Source organism: Lineus longissimus, chromosome 15 (assembly GCF_910592395.1).
Source record: "Lineus longissimus chromosome 15, tnLinLong1.2, whole genome shotgun sequence".
Taxonomy (NCBI): Eukaryota; Metazoa; Nemertea; class Pilidiophora; order Heteronemertea; family Lineidae; genus Lineus; species Lineus longissimus.
The window spans coordinates 6865385-6890875 of NC_088322.1; the positions used below are offsets into that span (position 1 = coordinate 6865385).

Sequence of the window (25491 nt, forward strand, 5' to 3'; positions counted from 1 at the left end):
TGACTTTCATCTGACCTACGGGGTCATGCATGAAAAAATCCAAGCTCATAGCCCTAGCAGTTAAGAAACGTGCCACAGTTGGCCAAGTCAATAATCAGACCGGAGAGAAATTCAGTGTCAAATGTCATCCGACCTAGGGGGTCATGCATACAAAGTTTTGACTGCCACTGTTTTTGAATTAGGATACGACGGACGACGACGACGGACGACAGACACTGCGGTGTTGTATAGACTAACCGTACCGGTGAGCCAAAAATCATAAATTGTGCAGACACAGTAAGACTGCCGACAGCAAAAAGGTCAAGTAGATTCCGACTTTATAGTATGCAGCATTGAGAATTTTTCTCCTACCTTTTTAAAGCAAGCAAAATTGTGAAAATATCAACACTGCAAAAATTCACAGTGAACTGGAATCCCATTCACTCTCGTGCGTAGAGGATCCGTTCATGGTAGGAGAATAATGAGATTCAAATCCACGAGCTCACATGCTGAGCAATGGAACCAAAACGTCATCTGGTCGTGGTATCAGAAATGGTCCAATTCTGATCCACGAACTCAATATCACATACACACTCACCAGACCAACAATCCGTTCCTGGTAGAAGAAATGGTCAGATATAGCTCCACAAACTCAAGCTCAAAATGTCGTCTCTTCATGGTATAAGAAATGGTCCAATTCAATTCCACGAACTCAATATCACGTACTGACTCACCAGAATTACTATGTCATCCGTTCTTGGCAGTAGAAGTGGTCAGATTTAACTCAACAAACTCACGTGATAAGCACCAGGACCACGACATCACTGGTCCCATTTCATCGAGAGACCTATTGCACACACTTTATCACAATGTTGAAAATTCACTTATCACATGAAGGTCGTATCGGACGAGAAAGCGCCCGCAAATCGACACTCGTCCTTGACGAGTACGCAGAACATTCTCTGGGGCGAAGGTCGCGAATATGGCGTCGGGCGCGGAAGTACCGTGCGCAGAATGTACTCCTTGCCAGCCGGCTCTGGGAAGTCTGGCACAGTACTTGGAGGACGCTGAGTCTTCCCGTCATGATCGTTATCCACTATCATGTGAGACGACTGAAAAAAGTTGCAAAGTATTGTTATCAGAGTTTGACAAATTCTACACATTTCATAATGATTACGTACCACTTCAGCTCTGTATCACCCAAGATTATTCACAACCGTCTTCATGCGGCAGCGAATCTTACCTCTTTCTCCCCATGATTAGGTACAGGTACCACCCACCATTCACCCCGGAGAATCAAAATCCTGAACTCTGGGCATTGAGTGCCAAGTCCAGATTCCGAGTCGTCCGGTATTCCTGAATTCCGAGTCCTTCAATAGTTTCCTTGCAATAATGGCTCTCCCATGTCATACTTTAGTGTGGTAGTTTTTAACGGACGCGTACATTTGGATCTAGAGATACTGGGCCTGCTATGGGCTGATTTTAAGCACCACATCTCTGCTTGGGCGGCGCGACGAAGTAAAGGATCGTAAAGCAAGCATGAACATCAAAAGCTTTTCATTTATTGCAGCCTACACGACGAATTCAACTATCGTGTTCCCCAAGATCCCCAGATCCGAATGGACAAGTTGAATTAGAACCTCATTGCATCTTTGAAGGAAGGGAGTGCCGTTTTCCTAGACGCTCAATTGAGGGACTCCGAATTCAGGAATACCAGACGACTCGGAATCTGGACTTGGCACTTGATGCCCGGCGTTCAGGATTTTGATTCTCCGGGATGGATATTAGATTAGTTTTGTAGATCACGTTTTGTAGAGACAACACTTTAATTTTGACCTATCCTGAACTCATAGAGCAGCCTTCAGTGCATTACCGTGCTATGCACAAGAAAGCTACCTGGATGAGTCATCACGAACCAACCAAATCAGATTCCTCATCTTTAAGCCGACAATGTTAATGGTTACTCGACTGCCCTCAAAATATAACTGATAACAAAGCTCACCTTCTGAGCCATAGCAAATAGCTTGTGTATTATCTTGCCAGCGGGCCCCTTGGCAGCCCCCAAAACGTCAACCTCTGGCTGATCCAACAGACTAGAGACGAACTGATCTGCAGAGGCACCGCCCTCTATCTCCTGGTGGGTGAACTTGGCACGTAGAGATTGAGCCCGAGCAATGACTGTTTCGGCAAGGCCAATCAGTTTAATAAGATCCTGAAAATATGCAGAAACCAACCAGCAAAACATTATTTTATAGTCAAGATTAAACATGGTATTTCATAAATTTGAATCAAACAGACAAGTTTGATAAGAACCATGCTCCTTGCCTGTGCCAAGCGTGGAGATTGTCCAGAACAATACAAACTTGAACTTCCTAATGTTTGGGTCCAAAAAATTGGAAAACAAATTGCAGCTGCATCCATTTTTTCAACAAACGAATGGAATTGTTTTAGACGACACTGATAACCAGACAAGACCATGTGACCAAAGGTTCAGTAGAACTAGAACACGAATGCGTGTGACTGTTAATTTCCACTTAATCCAGTGTTATCAAGCTATATTAAGATATCACAGATGTGCCTAGTTTGAACGACACTTTGCATGAACTTTATTCGAATTGACCTATGCCTGTAACGCAAAGGTGGTTCTTGCCCTCTTTCTCAAACTTGCCTGTGTCATGCCACAAGCTCCGTTTGGGGAGTAAATAGAGCTAAATGTGTTGAACTTTGAGCTCACCTCGTATTTCTTGACCTGCTGCACCATTTGTCTGGTTGTACGCGATGCCCGCGAGACCAACTGCTCAAGAAGCTTCTTCAAGGAAGAAATAGAATCATCATCTGAAATGTGCAAGTATGACATGGTAGTGAAAGTGGTGATTAAGTTCCCGGGCAAAAGTAGATCATGCACCCAACAGCAGGACCCAAGAGTTGCAGTGAGTGTACTGGTTAGGTGTCCGGCTCATAATCCAAGGGTAAGGAGATCCAATTCTGGCAGCTTGACCAACTCCTCCTCCAAGGTTGATCACAAGTGTAGCATTGTCTAGGCAGCTCCTTATGCCCATCGAGCACGTCTATGGAGGCCAATAACAGTGGGTTGTGGTGAGGCCCGCCCCTAGTCAATGAAAGGCATTACAAGTGCTGTCACCACTGTTCGACTAATAACTAATTTGGAGAGAATGTTTTGTTTTGAAGTGATTTTAACAAATGGGTGTTGAATTTAAGTTATTTTTGTGTGTTCAGGGATTAATAACAATATGGAGAAGAGACAAATACATGAAGAAGCTCACCATGCTGCATGAGTTTATGCACTGCCTCCGCCACCAGCATCGGCATGAGATGTAAGGCGACCTCAGCTGGTTTGAGCGCCGCAAGGAAATGCAGCACCTTCTCAGCTTCCTTCGTATCGTCAAATAACCGCTTCTGTCGTCTGACCGGGATGGGCTTGGCGGTCTGCCAGACGTCCACCCACATGTTACCTGGAATCTGCATGCGGGAACTTAGCTGACCTGGAAATATTACATCAATACATTTATGTTATTTACTGCACTATCGTAACATCTCGGTACATTTGATAAATAAATTTGTACAAAAGTTATACAGATATGAAAAAATGGTTAAACAATCTCTCGACGTGTTCAGAAATAAGTGTCCATGTCTTCCGGCCCACTGTGCAAAAACTACTGGGGGGGGGCCTCACGTCTTCAAAGCTTGGCCCCTATGGAATTTTATTTTAGGACCCAACCCAGTTCCCTGATTAGGAGTCTGATTATCAAGTTTATAACAAAATCCAACATTACCTTTCTTGACGACTTTTCCCTCTTCTGTCATGACCTCCTCAATGACGTAGTCTCTGGGAGAATACCAACGCACAAAGTCTTCAAGCACACAGCCCGGGTTAGCCGCCTAGTGAGAGAAAAGAGAATGGCAAAATAGAAATTGCTTCAAGCATAGGATGGCCGACTGGAGGATGTAAAATATAAAGCAGCATCATCACCAGCAGTTCGATCCCAAACTGCCACAGAGAATGCCTCGACCAAAGAACTCCAAAAGATTGAAATAGCTCAGACTTTCATGGTTGAACTTAAAATGCTGCCTTGTGCGTCTGCAATCCGGACGTCAAGGAAGACATTTTATAAATACGAAATGCACCAACTTCTCTCTCTCCTTTTATCGACCATACCATGACCACTCACAGTGTCGGAACTGCATCTCCACCCATATGTACGTGTGCTACCGGTATACAAAGCAAAGATTTGAATGAGAGGGACCTACCTTAAATGCTTCCATATCAGATAGCAAACTAGCACTCTGCATCCTTGCTCGCAGGTGGGCACCTTCCTTTGTCGTTCCCAACCTACAAGTTGAAGCAAGATAGATCTCGTCAGTAAATCATGACTTGGTTCAGCACATAAGAATTGATGCAAAATCTTAGCTACCTTTTTATTTGTTGTCACCACTGTCACCTACGGCACCAACTCAGAATACAAAAGACCCCTCCCTAAAAAACCTACCCAGTTTTGGGGAGGAAACTGTCAAAATCTCCTCCCATCTTGATCTCCCCCCATTTTTGTTTGTAGTATTTTCATGTTTTAAACCAAAAATAACTTATACCAAAGATCAGCTGAGCAGCTTTGAGAAAAAATTTTGCTTTCGTTTTATCGGATTAGTGTATTATATAAGCATTAGTCCTTCGCTTTAGAATGGGAACCCCCTACCCGCCCCATTCCCCGAAACTCACTTTGCCAAGATGTCAGCCTGTTCCTCCAACATGTCTTCCGTCAACGGTGAAGGATCCTGGGTAATTGGAATATACAGCGGCTCATCAAGGTTCAGCAGTGTCACGTCCTCGTACTGCCGCAGACGACCGACGGGTTTATATATGGTTGGGTCTTGGAACGAGCCAGATGACGACTGCGAACTCTCTTCAACCTGTAAAAGGGAAAGATGACAGATAATGTGACGAAAACAAGTTTGAAGAATTTCACAGAAATGTTCTACCATGATAATTGAGACAGTCAGAGGCAAAGCAAGTACATATCCTAAATTTTGGTTTGAGCTTTCCCGACAATGAAATTCTCTTTCGATCAGATTGGCCTAAGATGGCCAAGTGTAGCACAGTGTGTGTGCTCCTTAGTTTCTGGATGAGGCTGGGGAAAGAATGTAGTAAAAACAACAAACACAACTAACCTGCGACTTCTCTTCCTCCACTTCCATCTTGGCCTCACTTTCATTCTTATCATCGCTCAAATCTTTACTCGTCCCGGGAACAGGGTCATTCGACTCTGATGATTGATCAATTTTGGGTTTCTTTGCAGTGCTGTCTTCTGTTTGGTCGGTAGACTCTGTGTCCTTCATCGAACCGTCCAATGAGGGATCAGACGACTCTTCTTCGCATTCGTAAAACTCGTCGTCGTCACTGAGGGAGCTACACATACTAAGTGGAGAGCGGGTACCTGGAGCGCTAGATTCTCGAATAGTCCCTTTCTCTGGAAATGGAAATATTGTCATAAATAATTGGACCCAAAGCTCATCCCCGATCATCCCCATTATCCAGGGCTGAGTTGTTCAAAACAACGTTAGCTTTAACGGAGTCATTAAGTCGGAACGTGAACATTTTAATGGGTTTAACTGAAAGAGATAACGTCCTTAAGGATATTTAACATAACCGTTAGGATAACGTGACTTTTGTGCTTTTGAACTACCGAGCCCTGCCTATTTCCTTTCCCTTCAACCACATGAGAGTTTGTACCAATAGATGATTTCCAGGACGCATTGGCCATCAGGAACGATGTAGTGTCAAACACGGAGTTGGATGTGGGGGGAGGGGGGTTAATTCCACAACGTCAGACATCAGGGCAGTACTCATGTCAAATTCAGTCATCCAGTTCAATTCACTGTCGACCTGGGACACATGCAGTGGGATGTTGGACAAGTGATGCTGGTTTATCATCATCGGCTGAAGAAAGATTCAACTGGTGTTTCAACTTGGATGAGAATAGTTTTCTTGCAATATGGCACATCCATCTGGCACATGGACCATTGTTTCGATGCGCCATTCAAATCAAAGAACAATGGAATCAAGGTAAGTTGACATGCTAAAGGTTGCAAGTCAGTCCAGGTCAGGAGTGGACAATGAGTCACAAACCCATCCCGTACAAACTCATGCGGTCCCCTTGTTACTTTTTCCGAATATCATTTCTCACCTCGGCTTTCCTCTTCTTTAGATTTACCCTTTCCTACGACCGTCTGCTGCTCAGTTTCCATGGCAACCTCTTCATCCTCCTCCTCCTCCTCCTCCTCACCGATGCCAGCTTCCTGCACATTTATTGAAACAGGATGCAGTTCACGGTTACGTTTCTTTTCAATACAGCAATTCAACATCTGCAACTTCTGATGAAGGAGGCTGGAACCAAGGTTGGGTACGCCAGAACTAATCCTGGAATTATGGGAAAACTAGATATAACAAACTTGAACAGGAACATATTAGTATATGAAATCTCATAAGAGGTACGGCAGTTAAAATTTTATGATTCCAAAGATCAGCCAGGGTTTGCCAGGATTTGGTTCGGTAAGGTTTTTGGGGGGAGGGTCGCAAGGTCAGCATTCAAGAATGATGACGAAATAAGGTTTTCAAAAAGGTCGCCTGGAGCCACAAATGTAGGTTAAAATGTGATGATATCTGGGATAATGTCAAGTCATGTTGTCATAAAACATCGAACACACCAAGTTTTTTAGATTCAATAATGAACAACTCCGCCACCTGGCGATGACAGACAAGATGTGACAACATGAGCTCACCCATGTGAGCTTAAAAGGTTAATGTAGAGAGCTGTGAATAACTCACCCTGGCAACGTGTACTTATTCTCCCAGCGATATCTCATTTCCAGTACAAACTCCTGCCAGAGATGTGCGATGGCGCGGAGACCGCCCATGGTGTGATTCACGTTACAGAAACAGATAGCAAGTCTATGCGTCAAACTATCGAACGGAGCAGCTTTCAGCTTCCTCTGCAATTCCTGGGGAAACGAAAGAGTATTATTACATACGGACCACACTCCGAGGTAGAATTTATTGGTGCATGTGGTAATTCATGAGCTGTGGTGCCAGAGAATGTCTTTGCCAGACGTGGTATGCGTGTACATTGCTCAAAAGGGAGAAAAACGCAAGACTACCAAGAAAGTGTGGAAGCTTGGATGAGTTGAACCATCAGTCATTGAGAAAACAACCAACCCAGATCAAGTGCACAGAGTCAGGAATCTGAGAAGTGGCACCTTTAAAGAAAAGGCGGGGCGCCCCCAATTTGAATAGTGGTCTATTTTCAAAAATCACCAATGATTTCAAAGATGTTCCACCAGTAAGTCTTCCACCTGCACCTCCAACTTTTGAAACAAGCTCCTAGTAATATCAAGACTAAGAGAAACTGTTCCGCATTTGGTACCTTTGGCCGGTCATCATGACCTTGACCCAGGAACTCTTACCTTGACCTCCTCAGACACCTCCTTCTCATTAGCTGCCTCATCCTTCCCTTCCTCTTCCCTCGCATCTGGGAACAGGAACTGAAAGAATGCAAACAGAATTAGTCGATCATTTTCTTGAGGAATAGGAACAAAAGTGACAAGGTCTATCGAATGAACCCGAAAAAGACATCAAAACAGAATGTCTGTCAGACAAAAAATTCAAAACATCACGAGTTCAAACCTGACAGAAACATCACTTGTGACCCATGACAAGTCACTTGACTGTGATTGTAACATTCTTTTTTGAGATGCAAAACTGAGACGACTGGGGGCCTCTGACAAAGGAGAGGAAAACGCTCTCCACGTGTGAAACATGTAACTTGGTGAGGTAGCACCTCCCAAGGTCAATCACCTCAAACCCTTACCGAAGTGGCAAGCAACAAACTCGGACACAGAAATTTACTGACCAGGAGGAGCTCATTGAGGATATCTGCTGGAATTGGCGCCTCTTCTGGCTTGATTGCAAACTTGGTGGTCGCCTTTGAAACAACTGTGGAAAGCGATGGAATCTGGTATCCGGGTACGGGTTCCGTCAGCCGCTGGAGGGCCTGGCTGATATCTGCTGCATCTGCAAAATTATGAGTTAGAGATGCTACATTCTTTTCAAAAAATACCAATGGACAGAGACTTTGACAAGCAAGCCTCAGTCACGAGAGTGTATCAAGACCGTTTGCTTTCTACCAGAGTTTTTGTAAGACCAGGCGTGCAAGAAACATACGACACAACAATTTATAACAGGACGATTGAGTTACTATTGGCTAAACCACTAATCAACAACTTCCATTTAATAAGCGTCCCACGTCTGTCAGTTCGGTGCAGTGATGCAATGACATTCCATTGCTATGTCACCAACAGTAGAGTGGGAATTCCAAAGCATGGTGGAACTATGTCACGTTGCGAATGATCCGTCATCTGGGGCAAGTCCGTCAATGCTGGCGCCACCATGGCTGAATATGGAACAAAATCCCTGCTCACCATGAATGGTGTTCACCGGTACATATACACTGCTGGTATCAGTAAATTTATTCTACATGTAAATCATCGAACTTTACTGCCTTGATTCGTAGAGACTTTAGCAAGACACATCCGTTACAAAGGTGGGGAAAACTAGATGCCAAGCACTCCAACCCAGAGTAGACACCCTGCTGATAAGGCCAGCCCAACATTCATTGAGGACATACAGAAAGATGAGCAACCTTAGGGTCATTCAACTCGTAATATCACCACACTTAAGTCCATTTATAGATAAATGTTTTGTCTGCAGTTTTTCAGGCTCTGAAGTACGTACTGCAGGGCAGATTTCAAGTCTCGTTTTTATTGATCTGGGGTTTGTGACCAAATAGGATTTTCTAATTTCAGTACCAAAGGCAACAATAACTTTTTTGGCACGTATTTGTACAATGAGGCAGTGCAACGGATTACGACATTTTCCGCTCTGTACGGTTTATTTCTTAACAAATCTGGGTGAAATTTTCAGGTAATTATTTCCAGTTATCATCTATTCATGTGGCAAGTATGGAGAAATACCCAGAAACAAATATGGGCTATCCAGGTGACCCCGAGAATGGCAATTGGGCCCCGCTGAAGAAATTGCTTTATTTCGGCACTGACAATCCAGAACCCTAAAAATCCTTTTTGGGTACGAATCACAGATCAGCAAACTTCAATGTAATTCGACCAGCAGTTTACGCTTCCGAGCCCCAAACAGTAGACAAAACATTTACGAATGGACTATAGTCAACTAGAAACTGCAGTGAGAAAAGACAACACAAAATGAAGGAGGAAGCCCCACTTTGGAATTCTGTTTTTTGGGGCAACCGCCCTTCAAGAGAGTTACGTCTAACATCTACTGTAACCTGGATTATATCAGCCAGACCAAAAGTTTGCAAAAAAAGAACAGTCGCAAACATAACCCAGTTTACACTATCAACTTAATCTACATTCCTACAACAACTCAAACACCCCAGTTCCCAGTCAATTTCAGCGGCACCTTCGAAAACAATTCACTAAAGATGGCAGCACCTGATGGGCCTTTGACTTTCACCCAATTTTTTTAAGGACAAAGTAGTTCAAAGACATCACAAGTCTGCACAAAGCCAAAAGACTATTCAACATTGTTCAATGTCATTTATACATGTTAATAGAATTTGCCGCCCCAATCAGGTACCACCAACACCAATCTCATAAAGCACCAGGCAGATATACAACTCGTATGATACAAAAAAGATCTCTTCTTTACTTTTCCTAATGAATTTTTCCGCAGGGTGTATGCGGTTAGCTCCAAGTGATAGGGTCCTCCTGCCTAAAGGGGCAGAAAAATATCATTAGCATAACATTCTTAAATGCATTTGGTACCCTTGACCCACAGAGCGGAACATAAAAGGACACCCTACAGCACCTCTGACCTGCAGGGCAGTGAAGGCCAGGAGGCGGGCGTGACCACGCAAGCGCTTGTAAACGCCCGCAAATTAATCTTACCAGCGTGATTCATAGCACCCGCAAAAAGATCTTTCGAAGAGATCAATGTGGCAACCGTGAAGAGTTGATTTGCCAGCGTGTTCGCGCTCGTCGCCCCATATACAGTACTGGATCCACTCACCAGTAAGATCCTAAGCCCGACAATACCCGATTTATACCACTGGGTGGAATCTAAACAGCTGAACACAATAGTAGGCCTTTCGCAGCCATAAAAGGTTTGGGATATCTATTTAAGAGTTAACAATGTAATCGTCATGAATAGTCATGACTCTACAGCGGAACTTTTCGTGTTACAAGTAAAGACCACTCGGAAGAAACGGAGACAAGATATCTCACCCCTTTTATGGCTGTGAAAGGCCTACTTGCTTAGACTCTACCATCGAGGCGGTAGTAGAATTGGGTCTTGTCGGGCTCGGGATCTTATTGGTGAGTGGATCCAGCATGTCATATCGTGCCCCTCGCGTCTATTTCATGAACTACATGCCGCCTGAGCTTTGTGACAAGCGCTATGATTGGCGTGACGGCCGCAACCCTTCTCAAATCCCCAAATGAGATACAAGTTTACAAATTTTCACTATTAATCATGGGTGTGGTTTGATGCTGCGGGAGTGATTGATAGCTACCGTAAGATTTTTTCATGACCTTCACTGGCAGGTCGTACCGTGCACTCTTTTACCTTTAACACAGCACACATCAAGTCACATTGCTGCCATCTTACAACCGATGCTTTACATTGTGACTTGTATGGACAGCGTGGACAGCTAAAATACACCAATCGTTTAGGTCCTTCTCATACCTCAGTGACCAATATATCTGGTATCCAAACTCACTTCGAATTGATGCAGCAGCAAGTGCAGTGATAACAAAAACAACGACAAACATTTATAGGATTACGATTCCGACAATATTTTCTTGATTCTGTTAACTGCAAATATTGCATCTTTCATTTTTGCACCTTTTCTTTTTGCACCTTTTATCTTTGCACCTTTTCTTTTCGCACCCTTTCTTTTTTGCACCTTTCATTTTTTGCACCTTTTATATTTGCACCTTTTCTTTTTGCAGCTTTCATCTTGGCACCTTTCATTTTTGCACCTTTCATTTTTGCACCTTTTATCTTTGCACCTTTCATTTTTGCACCTTTTCTTTTTGCAACTTGCCCAAGATTTTTTTTTATGATTTTTGTTTGGAGATAAAACTTTTTTCTCTTTCTTGAATTAAAATTTTTTTATTTTTATGTTTGCAACTCAGAGATGATTCCTCATATAAGCAACAAAAAAAAGCACAAAGATTTAGCCGCTTACAGTAAGGGAACATGGTGACAAAATATTTGAGAGATGCAAACACACAATCGGAAGATCGAGGATTTCTATGCCACACTGTTGTGTTGGAAAATGTAATTCCCTGATAGCATGGATGAGCTGGGTTGCATGCCATGAATCCTTGGCCTCAGGTCTGATTTCCTAAATCTTACCTTCATCGTCGTCTATACTCCTCCCAAGCAGCTGTTCTGTTGATTCACTGCGACGACACACTTTGGTAAAATCCGTCAAAAACTCGGCTGAAAAGACAAAGAAGGAGGATTAACATGACTAAGAATTTCATTTCCATTTTTGTCATATCTTGTGTCTTCAAAACCGACAGTCTTCAGTGGACATCCTCTGGATGATTCTAAATTTGCATGTTTTTAATTCTTTGGATCATCACAAAAACCCAAATAAGAAACCAATATAAAAGTAACTGGTGATACTTACTGAGCAGACATTGTGGGTCATCAGTCATCCTCACTCTCACTGACCAGTATGGAGCCTGAAGGGGGTCAAGGTCGCTGAAGAGGAGAGAGGTAACATTAACATTGTGGAACATTAACAAAGACTTGCAGGTAATAGGGCTACACCCTCATTAGGGATTTTTAGTTCAGCAATGGGCCTAGTTGAGGATAAGTTGAAGGATAAAGCCCAGAATGACATTGGCCACTTGTTGCATTTCACCTCAAACATGACAATGAAACTAAGCTCTCAACATTTATAAACTAGCTTCCAACAAGAATATCAATAGGGGCAACAATACTGCTTGGCATTTCAGCTTTGAAGTTCAAAAGGCTCCAGCCAACCTGAGCCAACGCAACGATAGACACTAGCTCGAAGCCGACAACGGTGGTGATATCAGCCTTCCATGGTTTCAAGAATAGCGCCATTTTCCTATTGTCACTGCTTACGTGTAGACGTCATTGTCGACGATCATGTCTTCGGAGAGTGTTGGCCACGTTGTTGCCAGATGTAGTTCACTGAAGAGAGAAAAGCCAGGATTTACTTTGCTTCAAATTTGCTTCAAAACACTACTTTGGTTGTGTGTCCAACAGTGTTAGGCCAGAAGTGATGTCGCGATAGCAAAACAAACTGTTCGAACTACCCGCCTTGAATCTTAGCTCAAAGAACTAACCTGACTGGATCCTCAGTTGCACCAAAAGGCATCTCGCCAAAGTCAGAGAACCCAACCTGGCCCCAGGACATATCAAAATCTGCAAGTAGAAAAATGTGACATCTGAATTTTTATTTTATTTTTTATTGTCATGGCATTCGGAGTGCACCGAGGGATGTTCAATAGCAACTACACATGACAACCGTATACATTTAACAATGAATGCAATTGGAAAAGACTAAAAAGAACAAAAACAAACGGATTTGAATCCTCAACATTTTGGTCAGAAGTCCCACTCTCAAACCACTACACCACTGCACTTTCCAAGCAGTGCAGAAGGGACAAGTTTGGCGCCATCGTTATCAGTAATTGGATACACCATATCAATATCTCCTACAAAATTTATGACACTTTAAAAATTGTACAAGGGAGGGGAACGAATCTCAAATTCTGAAAACTCGGTCCAATTCAATCAAGGATACGATGAACACGATAAGGGTGCAAACTCAATACATCATGTAAAATTCAATACAACATCAGTTCTGAATCTACAGGGTGGCCCAGAATTGTTTTCCCTCATACAATAGGAATCTATTGTGTATCCTTTGTGTGAGGGAAGATAAATCTGAGCCACCCTGTAGAGCATGTCTACGTCGCTCCTTGGTGTTCGTGTATCCACCATTAACTTATCTACCTTCAAGAGTGACAAGATCCATTTAGCAGTAGCCCTGTGAGTTTGATTTTATTGACTACAATTACTTTTAAAATATAAGAGACAAATCTTGAGCATGTTGAGAGCGTTCCTAAATGTGTCGGCAAATAACTTCAATAACTTTCAAGAACAGCAAGGCCCATTAGTGGTACGGTAGCCTCATAAACATAAAGCGCGTCAAGGACTTTTAAACAGCCATGTAGAAATAAACATAAAAGTAATCCTATCACATTTTAAAAGTCCTTGACAAGCTTTGTAATAAAGTTTGTTAAAAAGTCCTTGACACGCTTTATAATAAAGCGTATCAAGGACTTTTAAAATGTGAAAGAATTACTTCAACAGATTCAAAGTGTACACATGGGGGGTGCATTTCTCAGGCACTATACGCGCTGCTAAAAACCCAATGAAAAAACGGAAAATCACACAGGCTTATGTGAGGGAGTTAGCGCAAATCCACCAAACATGCCAAAGCAAGTATGTTTCGCACAAATTCAACATGAAGCAACCACAATTTGAGTTAATATCGATTACTTTTGAGGAAGTTAATTAGTAATTTGCTCAGGACGACCTTGCTACTTCTATTCAGAGAACGTCCCTCCTACGTTATTTCCTCTTGGCGGCGAGTAGCTTGCAAATTATGCATAAGTGGCACGCTGCACACACAAAATTAATGAAAATTCTCACAACGTTACTCATGATGACGCAGGTGCAACACAGGGGCGTAAATGCACGTCAAAGCATTGCAGATGATGTCGCGCCGTATCATCAAACTTGCGCACATGCAGCGTTCAACGTACGCGCTGGATAGCGCATCTTACGCATTGTGTGCACCATACATGAATTTAAGGACGTCAATTGTGATTTGGAGTGTTTCTGCAATTCCAATCGTTTGTCTGAATAGCGCCTGAGGCACGAAAAATTTCCCAAGACACGGCAGTTTCAGGAAGAAAAGAGACCGGATCAGCCAGCCACCCTCAGTGAATTTCATCAATCCAAAAAAAATCTCAATAACACGCGCTTAAATATTACGGATGGCAGTAATCAGAAAAACTGCCTCTTCTCAAAAACTATCGTCATTATTTTTTCAAAAACACAGTATACGACTTCTAAGTAATTGACAGTCGTTCCAAGGAATCTCTTCATCACAACCAGACAACAGAACACCACCCAGGCATTTTCATTAGATTAAGTTTCACAGCGTGGTAGCAACCAACACCAATTAACAATGCTCAAATGTAAGTAAAAAATCAATTGCTTCCATTGTCCAAGCTTCAAAAGTTGACATGTTGAAGTACCGAGAGAGCCAATATCAGCCACATAGCAGCAAGTCGGAAAACATTTCAGACTTTTCAAATGTGTTGGGAGATTTCGATTATGAGTGCCGTTGGACAAAAGTTGTTTCGACGGGAACCGGCGCTTCAACTATGCACCAGTTGATCGCATGTTGCTCTGAATTGTATCGGAGGTGAAGTGGCCAAGAAAAATAATATCTGATATGCTGTGTTTACCAAAGTTCTTTACACCATTACATGTTGGCCCATTGAAATTGTAAAAACTTGAAATTAAGTTTCACTTCATTTGGGAATACTGCAAAAGGAGTGAACCAAAGTACCGACAAAACTAAACAAGGCTGTAGTCAATACCATTCTAAAATTTATATTTACTTTCCTGTGCAATGTGAGGAGATTATTGGACAGGAGAGAGGAAGGTGACTTGTTCAAACACTGCCTACTTGGCTATGGAAGTCAAACTTGAAGAGTGGATAATTGTTTATTTAGTTAACAAGAATACCGCAGACGGGTTGACATCTCGAGGATCAATACAGAACCAATGAACACTTCAGCGCAGGCAGGGGCGGAAAAGCTTTCATTTACTCTTGAAACAGTTTGATAACAACACAGGTTCAGATTTGCCAATGAGATTCTAACATTGCACCTGACAGGAGGGCTAGAGTGATATCTGTTCAGACACTACACCTTGTAAAATGAACTTATATTTCCTTTAAAGCACAGCTTTAAAGTGCATCGGAGTTCTGCGGCGAGGAGTACACAATGATGACCTATGGCATAGGAAGTACCAGTACCAGTAGCTCAATTGGAAATACACTTCAAGACGGAAAGTTTTAAAATGACATGTGAACTGTTGTGACTTCAAGACAGAAAGTTTAAAAATTACATGTGAACTGTTCTGACTGATGTTGGATATCGTTATAAAATCATAGCCCATGAGATCAGTGAAGATAAAAGGGAGTTTTTGATAATTTACTGTCATCGACAAATGATTTGCAGAACGTGGCTTGTGGTTGCACTTATGATTGGAGATCATGACTGAGAAATGAATAGACAAACAAGGAAAAAGTGCAAAAATACAAACATTCACAATCGGAATATCAAATGGTTCACCATAGGTAAGTAGAGCTTAGAAACGTTTCAAACCCAATTCATATCCGAGTAAAAAACATTGAGTTGAGAGTTGGGCATCAACTAGGACAATATCAGCTCCATAATCAGTATTGGGCAATTGTTTTGGTAACGTAGGAGGAAACCAGAGACACCGCCAAAGAGAGTCACCCTCTCTATCATATGAGAGCACAGGAAATTGAACCCAAGACCTCAGAGGTGATAGGCGTTCATTTTATGTTTCCACTACGCCTCTTTGTCATAAGAAGTTTAGCTCAAGTGGTGTTCAAATGTCAACTCTTTCGTCTGACAGAGTGCCTCTGTAGAGGGCTAAAATAGTAGGCTTGCGTAAAGTGCTTCAAAGCAGAATAGGATAAGTAAAAGCCAAAAATAAAAGCAAATATTCTAAATGTCATGAATTCTTTGATTCCTCTTTTGCTGTGGTCCACACCTCGGTCAGTGACGACAGTGAGAACAAAAAGCTATTTTCCGGAAGCCTGTTTATTTTTTTGGTATGTTGCTGTATTGTTAATCTTTCTATCTCAATACCTTTCATTCAACAAACAAAGAACATGATCAAAAGGCCATACTTTGTGAGAATAAGGTCTGTCTATCGACAATGCAGTTGTTGAATGGATTTTAGGCTTGATATCATGCGCTTATCTCAATTTCAGTCATCAAATGATTTAAGAAGCGATACTGCCCAACAGCCAAATGTTCCGAAAAATAGACTTCAGAAAGACTTCACCGCCAAAGAAGAAGAGGAAATCGATCCCGCGTGAAAATCTACGAGATCATTATGGGAGCCGCGATAGTGTGAATAGTCTCTATGACATCAGACTGAGAAACGTGCAAGATCTACCGCAGGGTAAAGATATTAATAATCACATGTCAAACAGAACTTCAATGACCACTAAGGATGATGGTATTGCAACAACTGGCAAGGATATGTTTGCAAACTCATCTCATGAGAAAATGTCACCAGATCGACTAATCAGAATTCCAGTGTGTGGTCCAGTGAAATGGCACAAAGATATGTCACCAATAAGAATGCTGCCTGTTCCAGCACAGCAGCTGGTCAAAGGGAAGGTTCAGCGGGTGTCGACTAAGAATTACAAACGACCAAGTATTCGAAGAGAGGATGACTGGGTTCCAAATGAGAAGACAACGGAAAAACGATTACCGCAGCGAGTGCCGTCTTGTCGTTTGGCACCGCTCCCAACTGTATCAAACAAACCCAGTGTCATAATAGAACCTCTGGCTGATTATAGTGAGTGTGAGAGTACTACTTCTACTATGGACATCAAGTCATCCCATCAGGAATTCTCAACGATCATCCAGGAGAGAAACTTTGACGATATTGAGTTGAGTATGATATGCATAGAAAGTGATGACCCAGGTACCGACCGGGAGCATGACCGATGGAGTGTTAGGAGGCACTTATCGAATCTATCAAGTTTGTCACAGTATCTAGCAATGAATAGGAAGCGGAGCTTCTATGAAACGAGAGACATGAGCCCAGAGAAAGAGAAGCCATACGAGGCTGGGGATAATGGATTCCCGATGGGTATCTTCCAAACATACTTTGAGGCAATAGCCAGAGATGACACAACTCACGTGGATGCAACCATTGCAATAACTCCCAAAGGAAGCTTGGAGTGTTTATTGAATGGAAACTTTGAATTTGAATATCCTGCAGGGATCTTCAGCTCAAGTGATGTGAATGAGAGTTTTTTAATTCGTCAAATGAATGGGTGCCGCCCACTTAGTTTAGCTGCTATCTTCAAATCGAAGAATGTTTTCAATCTCCTGATAGACCGAGGTTCAAATCCATTCATGCCCGATGCAAACCACAACAATGTCCTCCATATACTAATCCTTGCGAGTTTCTACCAACCACTATCAGAAAGAGACTTCATCCACATCTACCGCATATTAATTAGTAGGATACAACACGATGTCCAGCGGCAGTACTTGCTCCATTCAGAAAACCTCAATGCATTGAGGCCAATAGAAATGGCCCTGAAGCTCAAACGTTATGCCTTCTTCAGAGAGATTCTTTACACCATTGGGGTTGATCGTACAATCGTTGGTGGCACTGGGACAATCCGCTGTTGTCTCTTTGATATGTCATCTTACGCAGCAATCGGTAAACGACAGAAACGATCTCCACTGTACCTCCTCTTCGATACAACTGAGGAGGAATTCCGAGCCCTCGCAGAGAGTAACCTCCTCCAAGATCCTGTGATCCGAGCCTGGATGGATGCAATCTGGACCCACAACCTCCCGTACCTCATCGCCTGGGTAATACTCTTTCGTCTTCTCTACCTTCTTGTCTTCATCAGCTTTGACATCAAGTGCTACAGCTTGTTCGTGCAATTCCTCAGCCTCAACAGGACCAGAAACGACACCATACTCGTCAAGGAACAACTCAAGGTTGACAAGAACACCATGCGAATAGGGTTCTTTTTTCTCTTCATCATATCACTACTCAGCATCTTCTTTGACTTGACAAGCCTTGTGTACTTTCTCACCTCACGGTGGAGGTCACGAACTCAGAACCTTCCTTCTTGGCTGCAACAAGAGGGACTTGGATACATTCACAAAATGTCCCTCTTCTACCGGATTCATTACATCACACTGGCAATCATCACGGTGCTCCATAGCTCTATAGAATTTAACGACTTGACCAGCTCCGATCCAAACCTACAGACATTCTCGACAATATTATTAATACTGAAGTACCTCCTTGCCCTTGTTGCTATCTCCTATTTCATGATGGTTGTGCCGATTATAGATATCTTGATGATTGGTCTCCAGCGGGTGATATGCACAGTGTACATCTTCATTCTCGTATACACGCCGGTATATTTGATATTCCTAGCAATCATGCATTACGTGCTTGCCTACCATTGCAACATCCAGGCACGCTTACACCAAGACTTCAGTACAGAGACATTCATGATTCGGGCCAGCGCTGACCAGCTTGCACACTGTAGTCCAACAGGGTTAGTGCTGTCCATTCTAGTACAGTGCCTTCACCTGTTCATTTTCTGCATTTTCTTCATCAGTCATTTCGTATCATACATTTTCACAGATTTCTTACGATTTGCAAAGTATAAGTCAGTGGTTGTCAACCTGGTGCGAATTCATATGGCTGTGGTGATAGAGAATAGAATAGGACGCCACAGGTATCCAGTGAGTAAGTCAGAGCCTCTCAAAATTTGTGAGTTTTGTAACGAACGCCCTGCAAAGCATGCGTATGTTACAGGCATGAGCTTGTGAGAGAACTGGGCACCATTAGCGCCCCCTACTGCGTACCCCACCCAATGTGTGGACACTGTTATTTTGTATCAGCGGTATAGGAAGACGGTATACGTGAGGAAACATTATGCGAATGACCTGCCCGCCAAGCATGAGTGTGTTGTCAGCATGAATTTGTTGTTGTACATAGAATGAGTGTCAAAGCATGCAAGTAAGACTATGACCATCTATATCACTGAGTTTGAGTCTGGATGTAATGCAGAACATGAGAAAAAAGATTGTTGCAGTTGTTTTATTTTCACATACACTGTAATGCAGATCATGCCATTAGTGCCAACTCTGTTTGTGTTGCAGGCACAGGCTTGTGATTTAAGCGACAGAAGTAGTCATTTCACATCAGTAAATTTAACACTATGGCGTCACACGTGGGACCGGCTGCGAGGACAGCAGTCTTCTGACGGGAAGTTGTCAGATAAGACATGAACAACATCTGTACTGAACTGAAGAAGCCATTGTGGACTATGGCGAAACTGTAGATGATCCGGAGAACAGATTGAATATCATAGTGTTATTTTGTAAAAACACCTGGATGACTGAGTACGAGTAAATTTAGACATAAACACCGTGGCCAAGCTTAACCAGTTCACCAGCCTGCGCTCATGATAAGATGGGGGCAGCTGGAATCACTCAACCACTGTGGGTTTCGTACCGGACACTAAGGCAACATGATCAAGAGTCTGTGCATTAAATGTAATCATTGGCATTAGATTTTGATATAGTTTAGAGAATTTACATATCAACATCTTTGTCGTTCAAGATTGCTTGCCAAGCACGCGTGTAGCGGGCACAAGCTTGTGCCAGAACAGACTGCCAATGTGAGTTTTCTGAATCCCCTTCTGGTATGAGTTGGTGTGTGCATGAGCGCCTGATAGTTTAGGATTCAATGGGTCTTGTACAATACAGGAAGTCATTCATGTGCGCAAGCCTCAACGATGTCAGATGTCATTACGTTATCAGCTTGTTGTGCAGCTGTATTCACTTTTGTCATCTTTAATTTGATATAAGTGTAACACTGCTATGCTGATTAAATAGCAGGACGGGTACGCCCACACTGATCAGGAGGAACTCCTTTATATTTGAGAGGCCCAAGCTTTAGCTCTAGCAGGGAGTAGTCAAAGTGACTGTATTTGTCTTTATGCACAATTTAAATGAGATGCACGTTACGTTTACTATTTAATTGCAAAACTGACACTATTTCATTTATAGCTGAGGAAAAGGTTACTCTAAAATCTGTGGTTTTTAACCTCTTCTCTTGCTGCAAAGCACTTCTGGATTTCTCCTTGGGAATCGTGCGAGTCACCACATCTGATCGACATCTCTGAGATTTGTAAAAGTACACGTGAATTGAGGTCGTTTGGTAATTTTCCCTGCATGGGTGTCGAGTACAGCAAACCTTGCATATATCGGGTTCAATTGGTCCAGCAGTTTCTGCCTGATGTAGGTGATGTCTGTCAAGTGCATACCGGATAATATCCGATTCACATGAAGAGAAAACAGTTGCCATCCGCGCCAAGGTGATTTCAGAGTGCGGAATCCCCTAGTGTAAGAATGCACAGAATGTCAGCTGCCTGTGGGAATCTACGAATGACCCTCATTTCCAAATTCCCATTCGGAGGTAAATCATACAGGTTCGCATTCCAACACATGCATTGTACATGGGGTGCTTGCTTTGGTTTGGTGATGTTGGCTCTGATTTTACGGATATCTGATATTTGTTGCATCCAGAACACAAAACAACTGTGGAAATATGTATATTCTTTTAATTAAATGACCTGTTTTGAGAGAAAGTCCCAGTAAAGGCCATGATCCTAACGGAAACTGGTAAATTTTTTATATCCACCATGTTTTATAAAGGTTGTTGTTCTCAAATGAGAATTTTCCTGACTTCATTTCACGACAACTGCAACATAACCCAAACTGATTATTGTTTCGCGAAACCACATTTTTCACGGTGTACAAAGGTGTTTCGCAGTTTTTTTGCGGTATATGTTATTTGTGAACATATCTCCGAGTTCAGGTAGCACTTTACTCAGCTAGCCTGAATTTATGACATTGGTTATACATTATTTGTAACACAAATAATGAAGTGGACGTTAAATGATATAACCAATATCTTTTCCACACTTTGTTCAAAATTTGTATTGTACTAAAGTACATTTTAGAAATCGGAACAAGCAGCCACATTAAGTACACCTTCCTGAAATTACTATTTTAAAATTTTGTCACGAAGTGTGTACATACAGTACCTCTCAACATAGTGTAAGTGTATGAAGTGGGTTGACTTGTGCCACGGTCAATGAGGAAGAGTCCACCCCCTTTTCAGGCAATCGACACTTTATCAAATAACTACGCTCGTCCAATTCGACAATATATCCCCCAGGGTGTCCTGATCATTCACCAGGAAACCACCTTGACTCCAATTCTGTGGTACAGGGTTCGCCACCAGATCACTCAAGCAACTATGATGAACGACCGTAAATTACCAAGTCCGCACATGCTCATTCGTATTTCCTGCGTTAAGAACTCATGAAGAAACAGTGGCGTCACCTGTTATTACTAGAAGAACTCCCCAGCCCTAAAACATCCCTCAATGCATTGATGTTACCACACAATATGTGTTGTGCACATAATAAAAACTAAGTTGGCCAATATTGATGGGGTACCATTTCTCACTTTGCCAAAACATCGACAAAACGTCTACGATTACCAGGAAATCGCCGGTCCTGCTATTATGATAATCCCAAGGAGTCTACTTTTTTAGACTGATTGCCAGAAAATAGCTGGTATCAATTATTCAAATGCATCCGGCATCACCTTCGATGTCTGAACAGGGGGGCTACGGAGTTCACATTGACCACTACATGGATGTGTGTGTGTGTTTGAATACTGTCAGATAGTTTGTTTAAATTTTCTAAAATGTTTGTGCTTGTCCTGAAGGCCCAGCCCAACCACTAGCAGTATGACTGGTATACGAATGAATGTAAAAACTTCTTGATGCGTGTGAAATAAGGATTGAGATAGTCAACACAATTAAGAAGTAACGGCCCGTCACCCTCAATTTATTGGCAACAACATTTTTCAAAATGATTGTGTTTTAGCATGATTTTATGTTAGAAATATCTTTGCTTCTGTTTGATGAATAAAAGAATTTACCTGTAACTGAACAATAGTGTCAGTATTTTATATATTTCTATCTTTATCTCTCATTAGATTCCACATAGCGTCGATTCCTTAACCCTTGCCAGTGCCTTCTCTGGCATTTTTTAAAGTTTGGGGCCAACACAATTAAAACGGCGCCACATATGGGCCAACACATTAAAAAAAGCAATTTTAAGTCAACAATTTCAACAATTTTTCAAGGGGAAACCAAAGTGACTTGGCCATCAGAATTGACCAGTGCTGCATTTCAAAAAGTACATGGTTTCGGGGCGAAGTTCATCCAGCATGGGAATCTATGCCTTTGATTGGTACAAAAAATATTATTCAAAACTTTGTACATTGTGTATTCATTTGAAATAATAAGCAAAGCTTTTGTTTGAACTGATATGCACTGATACTGAAGTTTGCCATGCTTGACACATCCAGAACTGGGGTCTTTGGGTAAACAAGAGCACCATGAAGGTCTTCCCAGGCATAGTAATTAGCCTTTATAATATATTGGCGAAACTACTCTGCTACTTATCCATAATCGATTTTCCTCTATAAGAGTGCAGCACCTGGCGGAGTCAAGCAGCGTGGCCATACATGACGTAGCGTACCCAGTCAGGTTGTCTGACATGAAGACACAAAGAAATACCCGAAAGATTTCAGCGTCATGATGCAATTAGTTCACAACGCCATGCTCCATTGAAAGTTGGAAATCGGATTTATTCGCATCAGTGTGACTATCCTGAAATGTAGGTACCAGATATCATGTCTTTAGACCCTGTCAGGTGCTGCATTAAAGGAATACAAGTCTTACTTTCACTACAGGTTTCAAACCCGGTGTTACTAGATCCGGAGGCTCTCCGGATATAAATAAACCCGGATATTTCTTGGTTCGTGTTCCACTACAGGTTTGCATGTAAGGTTGATAAACTCGGCGACAGATGCCTGAGGTCGTGATACCAAAATTTGCTCCCCAGTTACAGACGTGGCGCACTTGTATTAAGCGATCGGCATGCAACCTATCGCCGTATCTATACAACTGTTATCTCCGGTGATATTGGTATTCCACTACAGAAAACTCTGGTGCCGATCCGGAACTGGGTGCGAAACCTACCGATGATCGCCGGGTATAATAAACCTGGTGTTATTAGCTCCGGGCCTATTCAACTTAGAGATCCTGTGGTGGAATCAGAATAAACTCGGACACACACCGGAGTTTCCTGTAGTGGAAGTACCACTACAGTCACTTCAAGCAATGATGAACATGACATGATATGCTGATAACCAGAATAGAGAAAGGAACTGTAGATCATTTTCCAATCGAACACTGACAACAGTGAATACAGCAAATGGAAGAGCAAGATGAAAAAGATTAATGAGAAATAGGAATCACGATTATTGACGATTGGTAGCCTACAAATAAGCCATGCAACTTTCAGCCGATCACACTGCCTCCTCTTAAAGGAAGGAATCTTACTCACATGAGTCATCACCTCTGCGCAACCTAAAATCTGAAATGTTAGTGAAAGGACTTTTGACATGTTTGCCTAACAGAGTAGAGGCTATAGCATTGTGTGCTGTTGTGGCATTTTGTTAACAAGAGCATTCATGCCCTTGCTACACCAACCATTAAATTTTTTGGGACAGCACGACAATTACATGTACAGTACATACAGACAGCTGAACTTACCGGTGATGCTGTAAAATGACCTCTATGAGGTCAATGATCAGGCCTATGACTTGCTATGCCTGATCACTGACCACTTAGAAAGGATTTTCAGGGATATCAACTCTGCATATCACACTACCTATGAACTAACACAGAGTATGACTTGTGTGCATATTGTTGTGGCCATCTCTAACAAATTTACACCAAATTAAGACTAACAATGAATATTCTATCAACACACATCACAATACTTACGACAGGACCCGCTGTCCCGACGCATGTCTGAAATTTCAGAGTGGAGAGTGTCATTTTGTTACCATGTGTTTTCGAATAGAAAACCTGCTGGAATTTTCGCAATGGTGCGTGATAACAAAACAATAGTTTTAGACAATCAGCAAGAAAGTTTTCCGAAAAAGACAAATGTCTGACATGTTTGAAGTGAAAATCTTTTGCAATGCAGTCTCCAAGTCTAGAAAATAATTATCCAGGGACAGGAAAAAATTTTCAAACATCATAAAACAGAACATGATTTGTTAAATTCCAAATTAATTTACCATTGTTGGTCATTAGATCGATGAATACCTGATGGAGAGTTGCTATTACCAACATGTAACTTATTAAGAATAACTAGATTGAACAATATTACAATATCTTCTTTGCGGAAAAGAGAAGTATTTGTCATATACTAACTACACATTTTTAAAACTTTTAAAGCACTGCATGTACATGTAGGGATATGTACAAAACTAGAAAAGTTCAATGAACAAGCGCTAAGTAAAACACTTCGGAATTTTCGAAAAAATACCGATCTGAAAATGTCAGAGATAAAAAAAACAAAGGCTCAAATGTGTCAGCTTTCAAAACAAGTAAACATGATCAATCCAAACGTGCAGTTTTGCACTCTATACACTTGCTGCTTAGAACAAAATGTGGAGAATACTCGATGCAAAGTTACATGTTGACTAGTGAGTTGGGGCACTGGTAGATATTAGACAATGGTATACCGGAAATGAAAAACGAACAGTGTTTAACAGATTTTTTTCAAACCTGCGGGTTGGTATATACTGACTAACTCTAACAAACTACTTCATACATAACCCACAAGTTCACTCGTGGCAAACTCTGGGAAAACCAGCCGCAGCCGTATTTGTATCGATCAGGTTGATAGGTGATTGCGGAAAAGTTGACCATTTTTTTCTTCTCTGAAAAGTTAGATAAATCCACATCCGCTTTGCTGCAGGGACGAGTCATAGTGGTCGTGGGCTATTGATCTGTGCTGCCAACCGAATCACAACATCCCAATTTATTATCTCAAATCGCCTAATTTGCACAACATTTTTTTCATTGGTAAAAATTTTGGAAAAAAGTACAATATCCTTTTTACGTACATTAAAATTCCTTCGGTTTTTCAGCAAAAAATGCTTTATCGTGATTTTATTTTTGTGAATATAGGTTATTCGTGTAATCGGCAAAAATAAAATGCCTGTAAAACTCATGCAGTTTACAGTACCTTTCATCAGCTGACAGTATGACATTTGGAGTGACTGTTATTCTCATCTAATCTGCCTCCCAGGGGCCACTACAACTTGGAAGTGAAACCCAAATCAAATAGAAGATTATTTCATGGTTGCTGAGTTTGGTTTTAAAACGACATGAAAGCCTTTTCAGGAAATTTTCCTACCGCATCATGCTGCTGTGTTTATGTTTATAAACAATTGCACGTCAGACAAATTTGGAGCTAGTTTCTCAAGCTATCGCAATGGCATAAAGACATAATGTAAACTGTGAGTAATGTTTCGAAGCCTAATGTGAACTTTTTTGCTTGCATTCCCCTCCCAAATAGCAAAAAT

At 41.9% G+C, this 25491-nt stretch overlaps 1 protein-coding gene across 1 annotated transcript in view; it reads right to left on the reverse strand.

The window, feature by feature from the left end:
* Positions 1-427: 427 nt before the first annotated feature.
* Positions 428-25491, reverse strand: part of LOC135499395 (rab3 GTPase-activating protein catalytic subunit-like) — a 34331-nt gene continuing 9267 nt past the window's right edge. The window contains exons 8-23 of the mRNA XM_064790140.1: positions 12412-12490; positions 12188-12256; positions 11724-11797; positions 11444-11530; positions 7902-8062; positions 7456-7533; positions 6821-6993; positions 6180-6412; positions 5164-5462; positions 4715-4905; positions 4249-4330; positions 3774-3879; positions 3264-3482; positions 2714-2814; positions 1982-2191; positions 428-1091 (exon numbers count right to left, since the gene is read on the reverse strand). Of these exons, the coding sequence (XP_064646210.1) occupies positions 867-1091; positions 1982-2191; positions 2714-2814; positions 3264-3482; positions 3774-3879; positions 4249-4330; positions 4715-4905; positions 5164-5462; positions 6180-6412; positions 6821-6993; positions 7456-7533; positions 7902-8062; positions 11444-11530; positions 11724-11797; positions 12188-12256; positions 12412-12490 (2387 nt within the window). The 3' untranslated portion in view covers positions 428-866. The remainder of the gene's footprint in view (positions 1092-1981; positions 2192-2713; positions 2815-3263; positions 3483-3773; positions 3880-4248; positions 4331-4714; positions 4906-5163; positions 5463-6179; positions 6413-6820; positions 6994-7455; positions 7534-7901; positions 8063-11443; positions 11531-11723; positions 11798-12187; positions 12257-12411; positions 12491-25491) is intronic.